Below are 22,090 nucleotides of genomic sequence, written 5' to 3' on the forward strand. Positions count from 1 at the left end.
TGGGAAGGGGGAATTCGAGTAAGCCTGCTGCTTTGCCTGGCTTTGGATCTCTCGCTCCCTCACTTGATAAATTCTGGAAATCTTTATCTCTGTCTTTCTCTGATAGAAAAGAGGATGTTGGGTAAAAGGAACTTTGCAGATTTTGAAACTGCACAACAGAATTTTTTTAATGGCAAGTTGCTAGTTTGGACAGCCCTGGCTGACCATTCTCAAGGGAATGAACCAGGGGCGGACTGACAACTCATGGGGCCCCCGGGCAATAGGGGATCATGGGGCCCCTGTGTCCTTGCCCAAACTCAAAAAAGCCTATGAAAAAGGTACCAGGGGCATCTCATGGGCCCCCTAGTGACCCTGGGCCCTCGGGCAGTGCCCGAGTTTCCAAATGGTCAGTCCACCCCTGGAATGAACTAATAAAACCTTGTATGGTCACCTATCTTCATGTGGAGGTAGGCTACTGCTGTCCAAGTGAACTCCCCACTCACGAACACCTTATTAATACCTTCTTCTAGCCCAAAACATTTCTTTCAGAGGTCCTGATTGAACCTAAATGAGCCAGCTTTGGAGCAGATATTGTATCTGCACCTGATGGTAACATTGCAATTTTTATTAAATATTTTCCTATATGCAGATCTGGTAACACGCTATGTTTATGTTCCATTTTATATGACTTAGCTATTTGAAATGTGATATTCCATTTGGGAATGTGGCTTTGCGGTCAATGTTTAGATTAATGGATGATAGGTTTTTCTTTGATTTGGACAATACCCGCAATACGATACGTTAGATGCAATTATGCTCCGGTCTGGCTCCCCAAGGATCCCCTGAAGTCCTCCTTTCCACATTACAGATGTACTTCTATATGCATTGATGGTGATATTGTCGTTTGCAGTAACTTTATATACACAGATTCTATATACAGTATATTCTAGAGGAAATGGGCCGCTGGCCTAAGAAATGGGTAGAGTTGTGCACACTGAATCCACACTGTGCGATGTATTCATATTATGGATGCCAAGATATCCGTTAATGGTAACGTAGTCACAATGCCACCCTTCCAGAACATTGGTGTCATGCAGTTGGCTCTGCCAAGTGGCGTTGTCCTTGGAACCATGCAGGCAACATCAACTGGAAAGACAATTAACCACAACTCAAGGAACCCCTATTAACCTCTGGAGGAACCCTGGTTGAGAATGGCTGATCTAAACACCACCACTATGTCTTTTTGGTTACCATTTGAAATATAGTGTTCGTTTCCTAATCCAAAAATATCCTAAATAGTCTGTAAAGCCAAAACGTGTGTTTTTTTTTTTTCCCTTTTAGTTTTTGGATGCCCTGTCAGGTTTTCATTGATGTCCCTGCTGGGGTAATTCAGGCTCTGTCCTTGTCACTATGGTCGCTCCATGCAAAATTAAAAATAATAGGAAAAGTTTTGGTTTTCAGTACTTGTTAATTCTTGTCACGCTTGCCCTTTAGTAGACTGTTTCTTTAGCTGTGCCTGGAATGTCAAGTAATTATTTATTTGTTCTCGACATCTGCATCCACATAGCTCCGCAGTAAATATTTTCAGCACAGCGCGCTCGGAGAAATGTAAACTTGCTATAACTGGTACTTTATATGGAATCAGAATTTCAACTTTGTTGTTGTTTAGATTCTTTTGCTCTTTATAAAATCAGAAACAAATGTTTCTCGGTGTTGATGTCGTTGTAACCTGTTTGGGTCTGCAGAGAGGTCCTGGCCAAGATCTGCCTGGTTAATGGTGCAGCACAGCCCGCGCAGGGTTTGGCGCTAGGTCCCGTCTCCCCCCCCATCCAGAATCTTTCATCTCTTGTACGATGTCTTTCCAAGCTGTGCAGGCCAGAGCTGGCAGACAGTCAGCTGCAATAACCTGGATATTGCGCTGTAATATAATTGTTCCTCCGATAGGACAAATGACTATCACACTTGTGGCTTTCCTGTCTGTCTCGTCGCTTTCCACATTAGATAGCCATGATGGATGTCTGCAGTAAGGCTCCAGCTACATGGACCATAAAGGGGAACTATAGCTTGTTGTCAATGGCTATGAGATACTTAACAACAGCCTTTCTCAACCAGGGTTCCATTAGACCCTAGGGTTCCTCCAGAGGTTGTTAAGGGTTCCTTAAAGTCTTTGTAAACCTCTGAAATGAAAAATGTACAGAGCATATCCTTCTATAGTGTGTACTTGCCTCTGTCCAAAGCACCTAGTGTGATTTCTGTTTGCTGCCTCCTTTGTCTGCTATCTGCTTGAGTTACATCTGATAGGTTACAGCACACAGCCTTTGATTGACATCCTCAGATGTACATGTTCCCGTATGAGACTGTGTAGAGGGGTGTGTGTATGTGTCTGTTCCCTCCACTCGGGTCTCAGATTATACTCAGCTCCCTGCTTTATGTTGATAAACATCAGATCCCTGCCTCCTGGAGCTGAGAAATGCTGTGTAAATTCTGAATTTTGAACAGCTGTAGAGGAGAGATGGCTGCAAATAAAAAGGTACAACCTGTAGGAGGATTTGTTTCAACTCTGTGCTTCACCTGAGGCTAGTCACTTCACTGGGTATATGGAAGGGTTTACAACGCTTTGGCCTCCAATCTTGATTGTACCTACAGTTTCAGGACAAATGCTACTTGGCAGAAACAGTGGCAAGACACCAACAATCTTTTTAACTTTTTGTAAGGGGGCATTCTGATTATCACTGTAAAGGGGTGCTTTCTTACCACTGACCACCAATGTAAGGGGCATTTGTCACACTGATCCTCTATGAATTGGTTTTACCAGAGGTTACCTGAGACCTGCAAAGGGTTCTTGTAAGCTGAAAATGTTGAGAGGCTGTTTTACAGGGCACAGCCTTATAGCGCTGAGTTGGTTCCCCGTCATGCCATCCTTGGGTGAAAGGGACAGCTTTCCCCTTTTGTGTCAGTATGCTTTAAATTAATATGGCAAACCATCCCCTTACTCTGCTGGCTGTTCATTTGTAGGTGTACGGCCCTATGCTACGGCCTATATCAACCAATCTCGTCTACACCATCTATTGCCATTGGTGGAATCATGAAAACAGGGTCAATTGATACCTTTTTTTTATAGGTTCAATATTTAGATTAATTACATTGTCTGCTTTTTGAAATAGCAGGTCTTTTCTGTAGGCATAATTACACCTTGCCTGATGAAAAGTCTCTTAAGTGTTAGCATGCTTGCCTTGTGGCATCCTATTCATTATAAATGGCCTACCATTACCACACAGATTAAAAATGTACATGACTTTTTTTTTTTTAAATGCAGTACACCGCAGTACATGTATATGCAGTGTGTTGTGCGTTATGCACTACCATACAATGTATTGAGGTGCCATTCACAAAGAATGGTGCCACAATATACCACGCACGGAGCAGGGGTCATTCCTTGTTGTAATGCTCATTAATGGTTTTAGCTTGCTTTTCTACAATACACGAGTGTGAATGGCCTAGCATCAATATATATATATATCTTATCTATTATATGTATGTTAAGTGCAGAATCTACTGGTATGAACTTCCTCTTACAGAGATTACAGTATTCCCCCTGACAATGCCTTCATCTGCTTTTTACTCTACAAGGGGACCACCGTTGTTCAGACATTATCCCGGGCCACCATCTACTTGCTAGACAGAGATGTCAGCTCAGAGGTGACACAATCATGTAAATCCTCGTGCCTGTACAGATCTTGGCTGTGTTTACAAATGTCGCACACAGGTCAACCCCTGCTGCAGTCTCTCACCTCATGACTTGCTCCAAAATTGCAAAGTACCAGTTTTGCCACTGGAGGAGAGGAGACTGAGGAAATGCTTCCTCTTGCCTGCAACTGACATCATTGCAGCTTAGGCAAAGTCACTGGACTAGAGCTTATGAACAGTTGATTAATGATCAAGAGTTAAAAATGATACCATTGCTGCATGTTATGTCGATTTATTCATATGTTCATGCAGACTATAGTTGCAAGTTGGCAGTCTTGTCAGTGGGGGAGAGGTGACTGAGGAAAAGAAATGCCCGCAGCGATAAAAGAAGAAAAGAATTAGCGAAGGGCAGGCATGACTAGGCCCAGAGTGGAAAGAAAGACGTGTGAGGGTTAATGATTGTTTAGAGTTGGTAAAGGATAGCTGGGGGATCTGGTTGGTAGAGGAGAGTGTAGGTGGGGTCTCCTGCAATTTAGGGTGGGGTGTTCTGGGGAGGGGCGTCAGTTGGGAGCTGGACGTGGGAGAGAGAGCTTCCCTCCCACCCGCCCTGTTTGGTGAATGTTGTGTTACTGCTGGGGGGGGGTTAATTTGGTTCCTGGGCGGTGGTTGGTCTTTGGAGGCGGTTCTTATCTTGGAGGTACAAAATGGTGTGGGACCCATCGGTGGTATGGGATGCCCGGGAACATTCCCAGTTAACCGAGGTTTAACTGGAAGGTGGTGGTGCTGCACTGCGGACGGTATGGTTGTCTCCGAGCTGGTTGGTTGCGGCTGGAGGCCTAGTGGAATATGGTTGTCCACAGGTGCATTTTGGATCGTTTTGGGGGTGCCTTCAAAGACCAATGACAACTCTTTATGTTTTCTGTTATAAGGAATGGTTGATGTGTTTAAACTTGATTTGTTAATAAAAGGCCGTGCTGGCCATTTTACTCCAAAAATTGGTGTTGTGTTTTTTGTAAGTATAGTAAGTAAAGGGGATTGGTATGGAAGGGTAAAGGGTAACGGTGGTGTAGTGGGGTCTGGATGAACCTATCTCGGGTGCACTAGTCATGCTTCCTCCTGTCTGTAGCCGACTGATGATTTAATTTCAGCCCGGACAAACTGACTGACGTTCAAGGATGGCTTTTTACAATAAAAGGTGGAGATTTTGTAAAAAAAAAAGGATATTGTTGCTGTATATTGTAACAGGACAGAAAATGACTGACAGGTTCTCTTTAAGGGTAGCTTGTTTTGGTACAAACAGGTTTTTAGGTGTCCTGGTAACAGTATGTTCATTCTTTCTGCAGGAGCCTCCAGGAAGGATGTCGGTGAAGCTGAGGTTCACCTCTCCTAGCGATGGTCTCGCCGCGGTTGGCCGCAGCCGGTCGTTTGCTGGCTTTAGCACAATACAAGTTCGACAGTCCTCGTAAGTAACCAAGCTCGGTCACTAGCCACACGCTTTACAGCCATAAACGTCTTTCATTAGACCTGCAGCTCTGGATCCCATTAGAGCCCTTCCAATTTTTCCTGCAAAGCTTGTGTAAATGGTCACCATCCAGCGTGCCTTGATTGATGGGGGTTCCAGCCCCGTAAAGTCTCCTTTTCAGATTACTTTAATGCCTTTGTGGTTTTCAGACACTTCTGTGTGAATTCTGTGGCACCTTTACAAGGCTGCCTAAATCTCCACGCCTCCCAGGGGTCTTTAGAAGATCTCGGAGATTACCGCCATGCCGTGTTTTACCGGACAGGTGCACATTGAGCGTTCCGACAGCCACATAACTCGGGATCTTTGCAAAATGGTTTCTTGATACCCTTTAATTCAGAATAAGTGCGGCGGTATCGTACTATGGCAGCAGACGCCCGGCAGGAAGCCTGTAAAATCCATCTGTCTGCCGGCTAGTGAAACTTTAGGTATTTGATGTACGAGGAGGGACTTGGAAGCCGGTGTGAGGAATAATGAAATGGATAAGACAAGTCATTTCAAACTTCTGATGGTGTGTAAGATATAAACCAGAGCGTGTTCCTGATGACTAAGCCTTGTGTACAGGGATGGGGCAACCTGGCCGAGGCAATGGGCCACTCTGTGATATCTTAAACACATGGCTTTATCAATGTGTAAACTAACATGTTAATGCCATTTCAATATTTTTTTAAATTTGCAGCTTAAATAATCCCTGGTGATCTTGCCATAAAGGTTCTTTTCAGGCACTTCCTGTTATAGGGTGACAACGGCCTGTCTCTATCTCCCAATTGTGCTCAAGCATTGTCGCCCTGTCACACAGGCTTTAAGTGAAGGCTACTAGCGGCAATTTCAATGCACATTTGACAGCATTGATTCACTGTTGTCATCATTAGGAAGTCGGCCCTGAGAAATGCCATGCAGCCATCAGTGGAGTGCATTTGGATGGAAAATGGCTGCAGATGGGCTGCAGGAGAGCAACACAACTGAGATGTAACAAAGGATGAAAAAAGTGATCTGTTCCCCCATCTCCTCTGTGACAAATGAGGCAAGATGTGATGAAGATTTTGTCATTTCTGCTTTCAGAGCTGTCTTTTCCCAGCCATTACAGTCAGGGAAGCAGCTGATCAGACAGATCTGTGTTTGATCAGCTGATGTCAGGGGGGACATCAGGGGTCTAATAGATTCCTGATGTCTCCATAAAGAATAATAAAAGTGTAAAACATTTAATTGAAATAAATGAAAATTGTTAAAAAAAATTTTAAAAGCACCCCGCCCCCCTTGCTCACACATAAAAAATGCAAACATGTACATAGGTCCAACACAGGGGCGGACTGACCATTCGGAAACTCGGGCCCTGCCCAAGGGCCCGGGGTCAGTAAGGGGCCCCATGAGATGCCCCTGGTACCTTTCATAGGCTTTTTTGGGTGTGGTTTGAGTGTGGGCGAGGACACAGGGGCCCCATGATCCCCTATTGCCTGGGGGCCCCATGAGTTCTCAGTCCGCCCCTGGTCCATCATGCATATGTAAACAGTGATTGCACCACACATGAGATATTTCTATGAATATCAAAGTAAGGGAAAACATTATGGCACCATAGCTCACATATAATTCTAAACTGCTAACCTGCAGCGACTTTTAAATCGTCACCTTTGGGCCATTTTAGGTACTATAGTTTTTGCCATTTCACAGGTTTGTGCAATTTTAAAACATGATATGTTTGGTATCTACGTACTCTATGCAAGATAATTTTTTACCAAAAATTGGATATTATATTGTGTTTGTGTGCACTAAAACACATTTGGGTGTATTTTTTTCCAGAAAAGTTGATAAACTTCTGCACAAATATCATGTGACACAATATTGCAGCAGCCACCATTTCATTTTCCAGAACCTCTGCTTTCTGAAAATATATAATGTTTGGGGGTTCTAAGTAATATTCTAGCAAAAACAAAAATGCTGATTTAGCGTGCGTAAAAAATGAAATATTTGCCCTGGTAGGCAAGCGGTTAAACAAGCGTTTGTTGGTGACATGCAGTTCACAGAGAAAACAAATTAACAAAGTGATGCCATTGTCATTTCTTTAGTTCACTTTTGTTTCTCAAAATGTGGCCGTTGTCATTTTCCTTGGAAAACAGACCCCCAAAAGCTTTGAGATCTGAAATGCCTGACCATGTGAACCATGTGTTTCAGATGCTTTTCAGGAAAACATCATTCTAAAAAATAGTGGTGGCTTCACAGAACCCAGCCAAAGAAAAATGCCCTGGCATGTCAGAAATCCGTCAACATCATGAAGGGTTTCCAGGCATATCACAGTGCTTATTTTCTGTTGATTGGTGAGGGTTTCCCTGCTGAGGAATACTGCCAGTCAACTATTTTCACAGCATTGCTCTACTCCAGGCTAGTGCCATTCAGAGAGCCCTCATTGTTGGAACACATGCAATTTCTTCAGCGTAGTCTGTCCAAGGTCTGTGCAGGTCGGCCTCAGATTTTCTAATCCTTTCTGTGCTGGAGCAAGCTGATCGATTGGAGATGCTAGTCAGTGCTGTTTAATCGGAGAGATCCTCGCCAGTCAGCGTTGTGACACATAGACACATTTTCCACCATTGGCTGAAAGTGGAAGACCACAACAATGCGTTGAAGAGTCTTCCAAGTTGTTTGAGACCAAATGTAGAAACGTCCAAGCCCTCAGGTGTTGGAAGAAAGACAGCTGGAAATAAAAAGGGGACCTGGAAAGGTGGACCAGAGCTGGATCATCATAACGCAAATTTGGTAGGAGCCTAGGGCCCGGTATATGTACCTGGGGGTCCAACTACAACCTCCATAATCCTGCAGTAAACCAGGGGATGGTGCAATAGGTCAAAGCTGTGCAATTGCCTGTTACTTCACAAGAGAGATTGCACCTGTACTGTTGGCAGTTGATGTCTGATGGGGCAACCCGTGCCAGAACAGACAATGCAAATGGGGCAACTTCTCTGATCATATTGAAATCCTAATCAATGTCAGTGGAAGGGGGGGATGCAACCTTTCCTTGGCCCCATTATTTTAGTCGGACATATTGCCTTTTACTGTTCATGGGTCCTAAAGAAGTACAGGAGGAGCCCAGTTTTGGGACAGGGTTGTGGATTGTGTTTATGAGTCACCTAGGTTATCTACATATCATGAGAGGCTCCAGGATTTGTGTCTGTTTATAAAGAAAACTTTGTTGTTTTCTCAGATCCTAAGAAATTCTGGTATGGGGCCTGGAGGCTTTGTAGAGTAGGTCTCTGCAATAGAAGTGGTATTATACTCACCTCTCTGGTAGGTCCTTTGTCTTCTATCTTCACTCTGTTCTGCCACTGCAGCCTTCACCAGACTCTTCAGAATCTGTCAAGTTTGAGATTGCCGGTTGCCTGTGTGCCCCACTCCATCTTCTGACCCCTATGTCATAGGACAAGAGCAGTAAAGTAGGAAGGAAGCATAGCATGGACTATAAGGACATAGGCATCCAAAACTCTGGAAAGTGTTGAATGCTGAGGACTTGGATGGAGGCTGTAGCAATGGAGTAAGGAAAGGGAACACTTTTACTCTTCTACTGCAGAGAGCTGCATTGGGGATTTTTGGGGGCCATCAACAGTGTTGCTTTAAAGTTGAAATCCAGGCAAATAGCTAACTACACTGATAAAATGAATACACTATATTGCCAAACGTATTGGGACACCCCTACAAACATTGGTGAAAGAATGGGTCGCTCTCAGGAGCTCAGTGAATTCAAGCGTGGTACCATGATAGGTTGCCACCTGTGCAGTAAGTCCATGCATGACATTTCCTGGCTACTAAATATTCCACGCTCAACTGTTAGTGGGATTATAACAAAGTGGAAGCAACTGGGAACAACAGCAACTCAACCGTGAAGTGGTAGGCCACGTAAAATGACAGAGTGTGGTCAGCGCATGCTGAAGCGCACAGTGCGTAGAAGTTGGCAACTGTCTGCAGAGTCAATAGCTAAAGACCTCCAAACTTCATGTGGCCTTCAGATTAGCACAACAACAGTGCATAGAGTGCTTCATGGAATGGGTTTCCATGGCTGAGCAACTGCATGCAAGCCTTACATCGCCAAGTGCAATGCAAAGAGTCGGATGCAGTGGTGTAAAGCACACCACTACCGGACTCTAAAGCAGCGGAGATGTGTTTTCTGGGGTGCTGAATCATGGTTCTCTGTCTGGCAATCCAATGGACGTGTCTAGGTTTGGCGGTTGCTGGGAAAACGGTACTTGCCTGACTGCATTGTGCCAAGTGTAAAGTTTGGTGGAGGGGGGATTATGGTGTGGAGTTGTTTTTCAGGGGGTTGGACCCCCTTGTTCCAGTGAAGGGAGTTCTTAAGACGTCAGCATACCAAGACATTTTAGACAATTTCATGCTTCCAACTTTGTGGAAACAGTTTGGGGATGGCCCCTTCCTGTTCCAACATGACTGCGCACCAGTGCACAAAGCAAGGCCCATAAAGACATGGATGAGCCAGTTTTGGGTGGAGGAACTTGACTGGCCTGTACAGAGTCCTGACCTCAGCCCGATAGAACACCTTCTCATCCGACATCAGTGCCTGACCTCACAAATGTGCTTCTGGAAGAATGGTCAAACCTTCCCATAGACACCCTCCTAAACCTTGTGGACGGCCTTCCCAGAAGAGTTGAAGCTGTTATAGCTGCAAAGGGCAGGGCCAACTCAATATTGAACCCTATGGACTAAGACTGGGAAGCCATTAAAGTTCATGTGCGTGGAAAGGCAGGCGGCCCAATACTTTTGGCAATATAGTGTATATAGAAGTTGTTTTACATGTCTATCCAGTCCTGAAATTTACAAATCTCTGCCAGCCCTGTCTTGCAGGGAAGGAGACATGACTTTTTTCTGCTGAAGTTTGGTACCACTTCCCCCAGCCTGTGAATGGACAGGAAAAGGAGGAGCATCAGCAGACTAATGAGCTCTCTCCTCCGATCAGGAATGATCCCTGCACAACTGACTCCTTGTGCTGATTCTCTCTTTCCCATTCTGAGCGCTGCTCCACGAGGACTGATACTAGGTCAAATTCAGATACTTAAACTGACTGTATAAAAATATACATTAAAAAATATATGAATAAGTACATAGCTGCATTTTTGTGCCTCATATCTTCCTGGAGTCCAGTTTTAAATCGGTGTTGGCCTATAGCATTTACAATGAGTGGTAATCCTTGGGGAATACATGAAGTGAAATGGTTATCCCTCGTAGTGATAAGACTTCCTGTCTGTTCTGTAGGAGGAATCGTCCTATCTAGAAGAGCCAATAATAGAAGACAGTAACACATGATTAGGTTGATCTCCATCAGTGATTTATATGTGAATTCCTGTTATGTTACAAATTAGCATTCAGTGATAAATATGTTCATTCCTGTTCTATATGGGAATTCATACGTGTTTATTACCCACCTATTGTAAACCAGCCATGTCACAACTGGAGTCCACATATCGTGTTAAATATAATATATTATCTCTTCACAGATTACGGTCTCCTCTTATCAGCTGGGTTTTAGGATGTTTATGGCATATAGTAAGTAATTGTACGGAATTCAGGCACCATGTGAAACCCAGACAATGGTACATTCCTAAGTGATTAAAAATAAAATGAAGGGGAACAATAATGTAAAACTGTCTATAATCTAGAGTGGATTGTTTCTGCATTGCCCTTAGGTATCTGTGTCTGCAGTATTTATTTATTTATTCCAGGTACTTATATAGTGCCATCAATTTATGCCGCGCTTTACATATATATTGTACATTCACATCAGTCCCTAACCCTCAAGGGGTGTACAATCTAAGGTCCCTAACCCTCAAGGAGGGTACAATCTAAGGTCCTTAACTTACATTCATACATACACATACTAGGACCAATTTAGACAGGAGCCAATTAGCCTACCAGCATGTCTGTGGGGGGTGGGAAGAAACTAGAGTACCCACAGGAAACTGGCACAGGGAGAACATGCAAACTCCAGGCAGGTGGTACCGTGGTTGAGATTCGAACCAATGATCCTCGTGCTGCCAGGCGCAAGTTCTAACCATTTAGCCACTGTGCTGCCCCAGTAGGCAGCCATTCCTGTATAGGGATTGGTGGGTGATCAGCTCCAACTCTAGTCTATTGAGAGCTGATTGATATTGACTGGATAAGGTCAAATCTGTTCCCGAATGAGCCCTGGATGGACTGTCTGTTGTTCCCCATGGATGTTAGATTGTTGGCCAATTTGGCTGAAAGAAGCCTGATGAGAAGCTGTCACCTGATGCATGTAATGCAGACCACACATGGGTTGGATTCTGAATGATATTTCTTTTGAAAATTGAAAATTTCATGTGTTTTGTAATCCAATTAGTCCACCATTGATTTCAAAATTTTACCAACTAAGCCTCCAATTTCACCTCATGTTGTTAAAGAATAAAAATTTTGTTTCTGGGATACTTCTTTTCTTTCCGGGTCAAAGCCTATGCTCATATCTTTTTCAATTATATTTCCTGCACGATTCTTCCATCAATGATTAAAAATTTGTTTGTTTTTCAAAAAATTTCCAACATGCCTGATCACTCAAATTCAATGGTTGCACAAAAAACGGCCCACTAATGGTGCGAAATTCGAATGAAAATTCTTAGTTACGATTTTTCTTCGGAATTCAACTCGTGTATGTCCTACATAACTCTGTGTGATAGGGCCCACCACTTTATTTTTTTTGAAGCGCTGGGCAATGGATTTGAAAAATAACCAACAAAGTGGAGTTTGGCTTTTGTTTCCGTACTAAATCAATATTGTTCCCATGGTCAGGCAGAGAAGAAGTCTTTTTCTTCATTTATTATTATTATTATTATTATTATACAGGATTTATATAGCGCTAACAGTTTGCTCAGCGCTGTACAATATAACATTATAATGGGAGACAGTACACGAGACAGTACAGTAACAATATGATTCAATACACGAGGGGTTCGAGGGCCCTGCTCCTTGGAGCTTACAATCTGAGGGAGGGGATAGTGGTACAGGAGGAAATAGCTGTGGGGGATGGAGTGGCAGGAAGAGTGGAGGAGTTCAGTAATTAGCTGAGGGCGGGGTAGACGTCCCTGAAGAGATAGGTTTTCAGAGTGCGCCTAAAGGTGAGGAGAGTAGGTGATAGTCTGATGGATTGGGGTAGGGAGTTCCAGAGGATGGGGGAAGCCCTGGAGAAGTCCTGGAGACGAGTATGGGGGGAGGAGGAGACCAGGGAACTAGAGAGTAGGAGGTCATGTGAGGAGCGGAGAGTACGTTTTGGGTGGTATTTGGATACCAGATCGGTGATGTTGTTTGGGGCAGTATTATGAACAGCTTTATACGTCAATGTTAGTATTTTGAATTTTATCTGTTGGGCAATCGGAAGCCAGTGGAGGGATTGGCAGAGGGGGGTGGTGGATACGGAGCGGTTAGTAAGGTGGATGAGTCTGGCCGCAGCATTCAAGATAGACTGAAGCGGGGAAAGCCTGCGGTGAGGTAAGCCGGTGAGGAGGGAGTTACAGTAGTCGAGGCGTGATATAATGAGGGAGTGAATGAGTTGCTTAGTGGTTTCCGGGGTTAGGAACGGACATATTTTGGAGATGTTGTGGAGGTGAAGTCTACATGAGTTTGTCAGCGAATGGACCTGGTGCTGGAAGGACAGATTGGAGTCTAGGATAACACCTAGTACTCTGGCTTGAGTAGAGGGACTGATGGTGGTGTTGCTGGTCTTGATGGAGAAGTCGGAGGGAGGGGCGCGGGCTGGGGGGAAAACTAGGAGCTCAGTTTTGGAAAGATTTATTGTAATAAATACACACTTAAGCTGGCCATAGATGGATCCAAATTCAGCCGCTGCCTGTCTGCTGCCAGAATAACAGTAACATAGCTTGGAGGATTCCTGCATCCACCTCCCTTGTGTGGATGGGGGAGTCCGTTCATTTTTTCTTCAATCAGTCCTCTGGCTAATCGAAAAAAAACAAATCATCTATGTCCAGCCTTAGACAATGCTCACACTGGATGACAGGAACTCAGTCTGGTTATCTAACATGTTAGGAAGTCCACTAACTGGCCGTTGCCTGGGGGACGTTAAATCAGACAAGTTAAAGAAATTTCCCTATATGAGATAAGCACTGCCCACCCTCCAGAGCCAAGTGAAATACACTGTACTTCCAAGTATGAGGCCCATGTAACTCTGTGTCCTTTTCCTGCTCACTAGACCCAAGTGGTATCACATGGGGCCACGGAGGGCATTTAACACTCTGCAAGCTCTGCCAAGACCAGATTGGAGACCAGGAATTCCAGTTGATTTTGTTTCAGCAGCTGTTCAATTGAAATTATTTGATATAAATCTTTAATTTGTAGACAAGCTTCAGTTGCAGTTGATGAAGGTCTAGGTAAGACACTCAGGGTAACACGAACTATCATGAGCTCCTCATAAATTGAAGACCTTTAGCACTTGTGCCTGCTGTATCTATTGATGTGTTCCTTTCATGTGTTATTCAGGCAGTCGCTCCGGAGAAGCTCCATAAAATCAAAGTTGTCTGTCCATTCAGAAAAATTGTACCCATCACTGCGGAAAGGATCCATCAGACTGGACCCGCATCCCCACCAAGTCAAGAAAATATTTGATGCCTTAAGGAAAGGACTAAAGTAAGTTGTCCTGTTCACAAGATGGTCTACAGTATATGTTGCTCCTACATTGGCCATTATTGTTCCACACTGGTCACAGTAAGAGTATCTCCATCAGTTTTTTTCTGGTGACATTGGTGACCTGGAATGTTACCTGATGGTGAATCTCTCTGGTAGGGGCAGACCGCAATACAGACAGTTTTTATTTAAGACATAGTGTTAACCACTTGAGCTCCGGAAGGTTTTACCCCCTTCATGACCAGGCCATTTTATACTCTTTGGCACTGCGCTACTTTAACTGCTAATTGCGCGGTCATGCAATGCTGTACCAAAATAAAATCTTTAGCATTTTTTTCTCACAAATAGAGCTTTCTTTTGGTGGTATTTGATCACCACTTGGTTTTTATTTCATTTTATAAAAATGGAACATTTTGAAAAGTAAAAACTAAATTCTTTACTTTCTGCTATAAAACATATCCAATAATTTTTTTTTTAAAGTCATCATAAATTTAGTCCAAAATGTATTTTGCTACATGTTTAGTAAACAAAAAACCCCAATAGGCGTATATCGATTGGTATGTGTGAAAGTTATAGTATCTACAAACAATGGTACATATACTGAGATTTTTTAAAAAAAAATTTATACTACTTATGGCGGTGATCAGCGACTTATAGTAGAACTGTGATCATGCTGATGGCAATCTGACACTAACTGACACTGGGTGGAAACTGACTAACTGACTCTGACATCACCATTGAAACTAATACAGTAATCAGTGATAATACTATACACTGTCACTGTACTAATGACAGTGGCTGGGAAGGGGTTAACATGTTGGGTAATCAAGGGGTTAAATTGTGTGCCTAACAAGTGTTAATGTGTGTATTATGTGCTGCTTTTTTACTAAAAATCTCTTTGTTCCTTCTCCCTGCTTTGCAGGGAGAAGAAACAAAGAGATTGTTCCCTCTGTAAAGAGTCCTGTGTTGATTGTCAACACAGGGCTCTGGGCTGTGATTGGACTCAGCCGATCAGCAGGTCCTGGCCATGAATGTGTACATTGGGCCAGTAACATACAGGTAAGTTGCTGTGCCTGTGCAGGCTGCCCGTCCACAATACATTGCAGGCAGGCGGTCCTTAAGTGGATAACCTATTAAAGGTTTTTCAAAAGCAAAACTTTTTTCTAAACAATGTATGTTTTATAGTTTCTTGTAGCTGCCTATTTAGATATGTGACGGGAGTCACTTTGGGTGGGGGGCCCATGGAACACAGCTCACTTTGGAGAGGTGGGGAGACCCCTGTCTCAGCTCCCCATATCCCTATTATGTGTAAGTCACCCTGTGCCTGTTAGGGGTACAGGGTGATCTGTCCTAATATTGGGGTGGGGGGTTGTGGATTGTTTAATGCCATGTGGTTGCATCCCATTGTTCTATTGTGTATCTTGCTTGGGAGCAAACTATTATGGGATGTACCGTATTTGCCAGCGTATAAGACGACTTTTCAACCCCTGAAAATCTTCTGAAAAGTCGGGGGTCGTCTTATACCCCGTTATACGGCGAGCCGGTGTGTCAGGGCGGCACTTTTTCCAGGGGCGGTGTCCTCCAACGGACACTAAGTACAGGGGTGGGCAGAGGGGCTGCTGTACCTTACCTGGCTCCGGTCCCACGATGATCCGGTCCAGGAAGCGCGGCTGCTCCTTCTTTCAGTTCGGCCGCTCGATGGTCGCGCGGCCGCGCGGCTCCGCCTCCTCACCGGTGATTGGGCGCCAGCGCACACAGGCGACCGATCACCGGCGAGGAGGCGGAGCCGAACGGCGCCGTGAAAATCAAGCTGCCGAACTGAAAGAAGGAGCAGCTGCTCCTCTCCCCCACTGACACGAATGATGGGGCACTATTCCTCCTCCACACTGACACTAATGATGGGGCACTATTCCTCCCCCACTGACACCAACGATGGGGCACTATTCCTCCCCCACTGACACCAATGATGGGGCACTATTCCTCCCCCACTGACACCAATGATGGGGCACTATTCCTCCCCCACTGACACCAATGATGGGGCACTATTCCTCCCCCACTGACACCAACCATGGGGCACTATTCCTCCTCCCCACTGACACCAACGATGGGGCACTATTCCTCCCACTGATACCAATGATGGGGCACTATTCCTCCCACTGACATCAATAATGGGGCACTATTCCTCCCACTGATACCAATGATGGGGCACTATTCCTCCCACTGACTAATGATGGGGCACTATTCCTCCCACTGATACCAATGATGGGGTGCTATTCCTCCCACTGACACCAATGATGGGGCACTATTCCTCCCACTGACACTAATGATGGGGCACTATTTCATCCACTGACACCAATGATGGGGCACTATTCCTCCCACTGACACTAATGATGGGACACTATTCCTCCCACTGACACTAATGATGGGACACTATTCCTCCCACTGACACTAATGATGGGACACTATTCCTCCCACTGACACTAATGATGGGACACTATTCCTCACACACTGATACTACTGATGGGGCACCATTAGTGTCAGTGGGAGGAGTAGTGCCTCATCATTGGTATCAGTGGGAGGAATAGTGCACCATCATTGGTATCAGTGGGAGGAATAGCACCCCATCATTGGAATACCATACTGAAATACCATACCATATTGAAATCAAATCTGATGTTTTTTCATTTTTATTTGGTGTGCGTTGGAAGAGGGGTAGTCTTATACGGCAAGTATAGCTCAAACCCTATATTTTAACAGGAAAAGTAGGGGGTCGTCTTATATGCCCAGTCGTCTTATACGCCGGCAAATACGGTATGTGTTTATGTGTATTGGCTTGGTGGGGGGTGTCTCCAGCAGCCCTCCCTCCTGATGGGACTGTCTGCTGGTGTGTCTCTTGTCATTAAATGTAGATTGCCCCGCCCTGTGTCCTTATGCAGGGTGGGGGGATTGTTCCCTTGAATGTATATATCTTGTATCTGTGTTAAAATAAACTAGTCTACTTCCTGGTTCAATGTTCAGACTGGTATCGTCTAGTCATGTATGGTCAGCGGTGGTGTCTGCTGTCGGTGTTCGGACGGGGAAGCGGTAGTCTAACAGAATTACTCAAGTGCAGTCTGGGGTCGGTTCCGTTACAAGATATCTAAGGACTTGTTCACACTTGACTCAAAATGCTGACTCTTAACAAACGCACATATAGCATTAATAGGTGCATCTGACTTGCGTTTAACGAATGCTAAAAATGCTCCCCATGTACCCTATGTGCATTTTTGGCACATGTGACGCACGTTAATGATGCTTTAAAACCACACTACAAATGCCTATAATAAACGGTAATGTTATTAACGTACCACAATCACACCGTGACCGCACAGCAACCGTGCCTGCAGAGCATTAACAATGACTTGAATGGGAGGCGTTGAAAGGCTTCAAACTTCTTCAGATTAAAGTTTTGAAGCGAAGCAATGCTAACGCTTCCAGCACTGTGTGCTGTCCATATTATCATTTGCGTAGGCATTAAAACACCCCTCAAATGCCTGCTTTCAATGCCAGTGTGAACTAGGCCTGACTGTATTATAATGTATGAAATGTTGGAGAAGTGTCAAGAAGACAGGCTATGAGTATGAGTTTACTTTACATGGCCGGCTTGGAATTTTCATGGTTGGGGCCCATCTAGAAAGGGGATCCTCTGACAAGCAGCTGCCCCCCGGTTCAGTCCACGAGAGGTAGCAGATTCACATTTTTGGTAGGGTGTCCCTCTGCCTGACCCGGGTAATCTATACTTCCATTTTACCATTTTCTTCTACCAGAAACAGGTGTGAGGACCGATGCGTTTCATGAGATACTATTTCAGTTAACTCACCCCATCTGTATTGAGTGACGGATGTTGTATGCCTGCAGTAAGACAGCATCGTGTACATACTTTGCTATATAGCACTGACATATACAGCAGTGCTGTACAGAGAACACAGCATCAGTCAGACCTTGTCCCAGAGGAGCTTACAGTTTACTATGGCAGGAAGCCCAAACAAACAGGGGATGTGGGTACCCCACGCTATGAGGATGCTGTCCATTGTTATGTTAAGCCCAGGGCCCCAGCGCTGCAAGGCAGGATTGCTGATCACTTTTTTGCGGTCTCCTTTTTTCTTCTTCAGTATTTCTGTACAATGTATCTGAAGCTTACATTTTAATATTTTGAAAAGAGTAGAGCTGGTCATACATGGGCCAGCTAGCAGGCTGAATCAAATAAACAAATTTCTTCACAAATGAGGTGAATGGAGAAATCTCCCCCGCCAGGATATTATATTCTGGCAGCAGCACCCACAGCTGTCAGAATATACTGATCAGCGGCAGCAGCTGATTAACAGGCAGCAGCCTCTAATCGATGAAAGTGTTTGTAACATGTCCCTCCAACAGAGATCCATTACACCAGGGGCGGACTGACCATTTGGAAACTCGGGCACTACCCAAGGGCCCGGGGTCAGTAGGGGGCCCCATGAGATGCCCCTGGTACCTTTTTCATAGGCCTTTTTGAGTTTGGGCAAGGACACAGGGGCCCCATGATCCCCTATTGCCCAGGGGCCCCATGAGTTGTCAGTCCGCCCCTGCATTACACCATCGACTTCTGTCAAGTAGGGGAGACCACACACTGATAGAAATTCGTCCAGTCATTGCTGGACCTGGCCGAGGTTCGATCAGTGTACGGATAGCTTAGGGAACGGTTACAAACATTTGCCCTCTGCGTCCCAGAATAAAAGATCACATGTGGACTTCTTTCAGATGGTGAAATATAACTTCATTTTATGGAACTTCAAAGCATCCCCTCCTGCTTTAAAACATCTGTCTCTGTATGTGGTGTGTGGCTTTGAGAAATTTGTTTTAAAACGCCTCATTAATTCACAATATCTCTCCTATGGAACTGATAAGGCTCTAGATGGAAAGCTTATGGGCGCCGCCACCATGTTCTTTAATCTTTACATTCCTCTCTCTCCATCCATTTCTCTGGCAGGCTGTATATCACATTCCCTATGAAGACCGTCCTGTCACTGCTAACTACCTGAAACCATAAATGATCCAAATGATCGCACACTCTGCAATCTCACTGTTCACATTGGGCATTGTCAGGGCATTATCAGGCATTGTATCGATAGCCAGAAATAGAAAAATGCAAGCTGTACACACATGGATGTAAATGTAGGCAGGCGTGTTGTGGGTCATAACGTGACAATGTGGAATGCTGTCTTTTTGGTCCCTCCACAGTGCTCAGACAAACAGCAACTTCAGAAGTATTCCATACTAAAGGGGTCACAAAAGTTTTGCCCATAAAATTGTTCTTTGTACTTGGGGTGAATCATTTGTCTGCTGTTTTATTATTATTATTATTATTATACAGGATTTATGGCGCCAACAGTTTGCTCAGCGCTTTACAATGTAACGGGAGACAATACAGCAACCAGGGGCGGACTGACCATTGGGGAACTCGGGCACTGCCCGAGGGCCCGGGATCAGTAGGGGGCCCCATGAGATGTCCCTGGTAACTTTCATAGGTTATTTTGGGTGTGATTTGAGTGTGGGCGAGGACACAGGGGCCCCATGATCCCCTATTGCCCGGGGGCCCCATGAGTTGTCAGTCTGCCCCTGACAGCAACAATACAGTTCAATACAAGAGGGATAGGAGGGCCCTGCTCCTCAGAGCTTACAATCTAGGAATGGATCATGAAACTACAAACAAAGTACCTGTCTTGTGCCAGGTGGGGAAGCCTGTCAGGATGAAGACAGCCTCTCTTACACCGTCAGCTCAGGGCTCCTGGAACAAGTGGTGCAAATTCACAGATTGGCAGGAGTGTCATAGATCTTGCAAGAAGCTAGTATGGGTAGATAGGCTGAATGTCTGCAGAGTCTGACCAGGATGAGCAGCTGGTGGACAATCAGGCGAAAATTGCTGGGCAGCAAGCAGGTGATCAGCAGAGGCTGGCTAGTCAGCAGACAGGTGATCAGCAGAGACTGGCTGGGCAGCAGTAGGTGATCAACAGAGACTGGCTAGTCAACAGGCAGGAGATTAGCAGAGACTAGCTAGTAAGAAGGTAGGTGATCAGCAGAATCTGACTAGTCAGCAGGCAGGTGATCATCAGAGACGGGTTAGTCTGCAGACGTGATCAGCAAAGATTGGCTAGTCTGCAGGTAGGTGATCATCAGAGATTGGTTAGTCAGCAGGCAGATGATCAGCAAAGATTGGCTAGTCAGCAGGTAGGTGATTAGCAGAAACTGGCTAGTCATAAGGTAGGTGATCAGCAGAGACTGGCTGGGCAGCAGGAAGGTGATCCCCAGAGACTGGCTGGACAGCAGTTGGTGATCAGTAGAGACTGGCTGGGAAGCAGTTAGGTGATCAGCAAAGACTGGCTGGGCAGCAGGAAGGTGATCAGCAGAGACTGGCTAGTAAGAAGATAGGTGATCAGCAGAATTGACTAGTCAGCAGGCAGGTGATCAACAGAGACTGGCTGGACAATAGGCAGATGATCTGCAAAGTGAGGTAAGCTGTGTCATTAACTGATAATCAAATTGGGTGTGATCATGTAGCACCCACCTAGGTGCTAGGCTTAGGTAAATTTAGTTGTGCTCACTGTAATCAGTGGAGTTGTGTTGAATATTGTGGTCTTTTCAACTGCTGCAAGTTTGTATAATTGCCCTCAAAGGGCCAGTTGTATCTACATACAGAATGCAGGGTTCAGGAGTGCGCTATATACAGAATGCAGGGTTCAGGAGTGCGCTATATACAGAATGCAGGGTTCAGGAGTGCGCTATGTACAGTGTGCAACATCTCATTTCCACCCCTCCTTGAGTTCTGACCTCTGCACCCACCACTTTCCCCCCGTCTCCTCAACTTCTGCACACACTTGTCTCCACAGCCCAAGTCCCACTACCCCCCCCCCCCCCCCCTCCGGCTCGGCTCGGCTCCAGTACCTCCCTGGCAGATCCATGTACTGAGCTCCAGTATCAGTGAATCCAGTTCTGTCCTAGTGTGATATGTTTTTTTCGCACCAAATCTTAAAATGAGTTGCACTCACCAACCACCTGAGCTGTCATGTACCTCCACCACTGACAGGCTATACCAGACCAACCGCACATGCTCACAGCTACACACAAAAGCCTGTGCCTCTGGCGGGACGAAGGAGAGACGCTATAAGCAAGTGGAGGGAAATATTTATGCCTGTTGCCAAGACAACCTGTTTTATGACAGCGGAAAGCAGAGGGTGAGAGCAGGAGGTAGTGACCAGTGGTTGCTGCAAGAGCCACATGACAAGGCCTGGCGGGCCGGATACGACCCAGGGGCCTTGTGTTTGCCGCTTGTGCTCTAGAACATTGGTGTTGGACAAGACAAATAGGCAGCATGAATATTTACACAGGCCTGGCCAATCCCTGGGAGCATGGCCTAGATGTCTGCTGGGAGTCTGTATAAATACTCTGAGACACAGAGAGCTTCTGGGTCTTGTCCTGTAGAAGAAGAACTCAGCCTAAGGGAGTTGATTGCTCACCTAGGCTATCCTGTCATGTGCTTGTGGGGTGCTGAGGCCTTAGGTGGGCGACCTCAGGGCCTGTTTTCTGAAGTTACAGAGAGCTGACTGAGGGGGCTGTCATCTGAAGATCTAGTCTAGCATCACTGAAAAAGGTGTTGCATGGATGTTGGAAGGAGGCAACCAACTTTCCAAGGACACTTGTGAGTACAGACTGCTGTGAGAGATCTCGACTTTTGGGCTGCTGCTACTCCTCTGGTGCTAGAGTGTCAGTTGTGTGCTTGTGTAGAGGGAACATTGGCTGGTGTCCTGAAGTTCACAGTCTATCTAATTCTTTGTGAAGGGACTCTGCTCTATTTGCTCTAGAGCAGAGGTATTGAATTAAAATTCAAGGAGGTCTGGTCACTAAAATTCTCTTCTGGCCGAGGTCCGAATCTCATGTTTTGCTATGACTCAGAGTATAGTCACTGTATGTCTACAAAAAAATGAGAAATGTACAATTTCCATAGCAAGGAAAGAAGGGGTGGATAGAAGGAAGAAAGGAAGGGAGGGGTGGATGGAAAGAAGAAAGGAAGGGAGGGGTGGGTTGAAGGAAGAAAGGAAGGGAGGGGTGGGTGGAAAGAAGAAAGGGAGGGGTGGGTGAAAGGAAGAATGGGTAGAAGAAAGGAAGAAATGGGTGGATGGAAGATAGGAAGGGAGGGGTGGGTGGAAGGAAGAGTGGGTAGAAGAAAGGAAGAAATAAGTGGGTGGAAGG

At 45.3% G+C, this 22,090-nt stretch overlaps 1 protein-coding gene across 1 annotated transcript in view; it reads left to right on the forward strand.

The window, feature by feature from the left end:
* RIPOR3 (RIPOR family member 3) overlaps positions 1–22,090 on the forward strand; it is a 138,672-nt gene that overhangs the window by 54,597 nt on the left and 61,985 nt on the right. Inside the window, exons 2-3 of the mRNA XM_089662271.1 lie at positions 5,010–5,128; positions 13,685–13,831. Of these exons, the coding sequence (XP_089518397.1) occupies positions 5,025–5,128; positions 13,685–13,831 (251 nt within the window). The 5' untranslated portion in view covers positions 5,010–5,024. The remainder of the gene's footprint in view (positions 1–5,009; positions 5,129–13,684; positions 13,832–22,090) is intronic.

The sequence above is a fragment of the Staurois parvus genome, unplaced genomic scaffold, assembly GCF_062004578.1.
Source record: "Staurois parvus isolate SC_StPar_1 unplaced genomic scaffold, SC_StPar_1.0 ptg001451l, whole genome shotgun sequence".
Classification (NCBI taxonomy): domain Eukaryota; kingdom Metazoa; phylum Chordata; class Amphibia; order Anura; family Ranidae; genus Staurois; species Staurois parvus.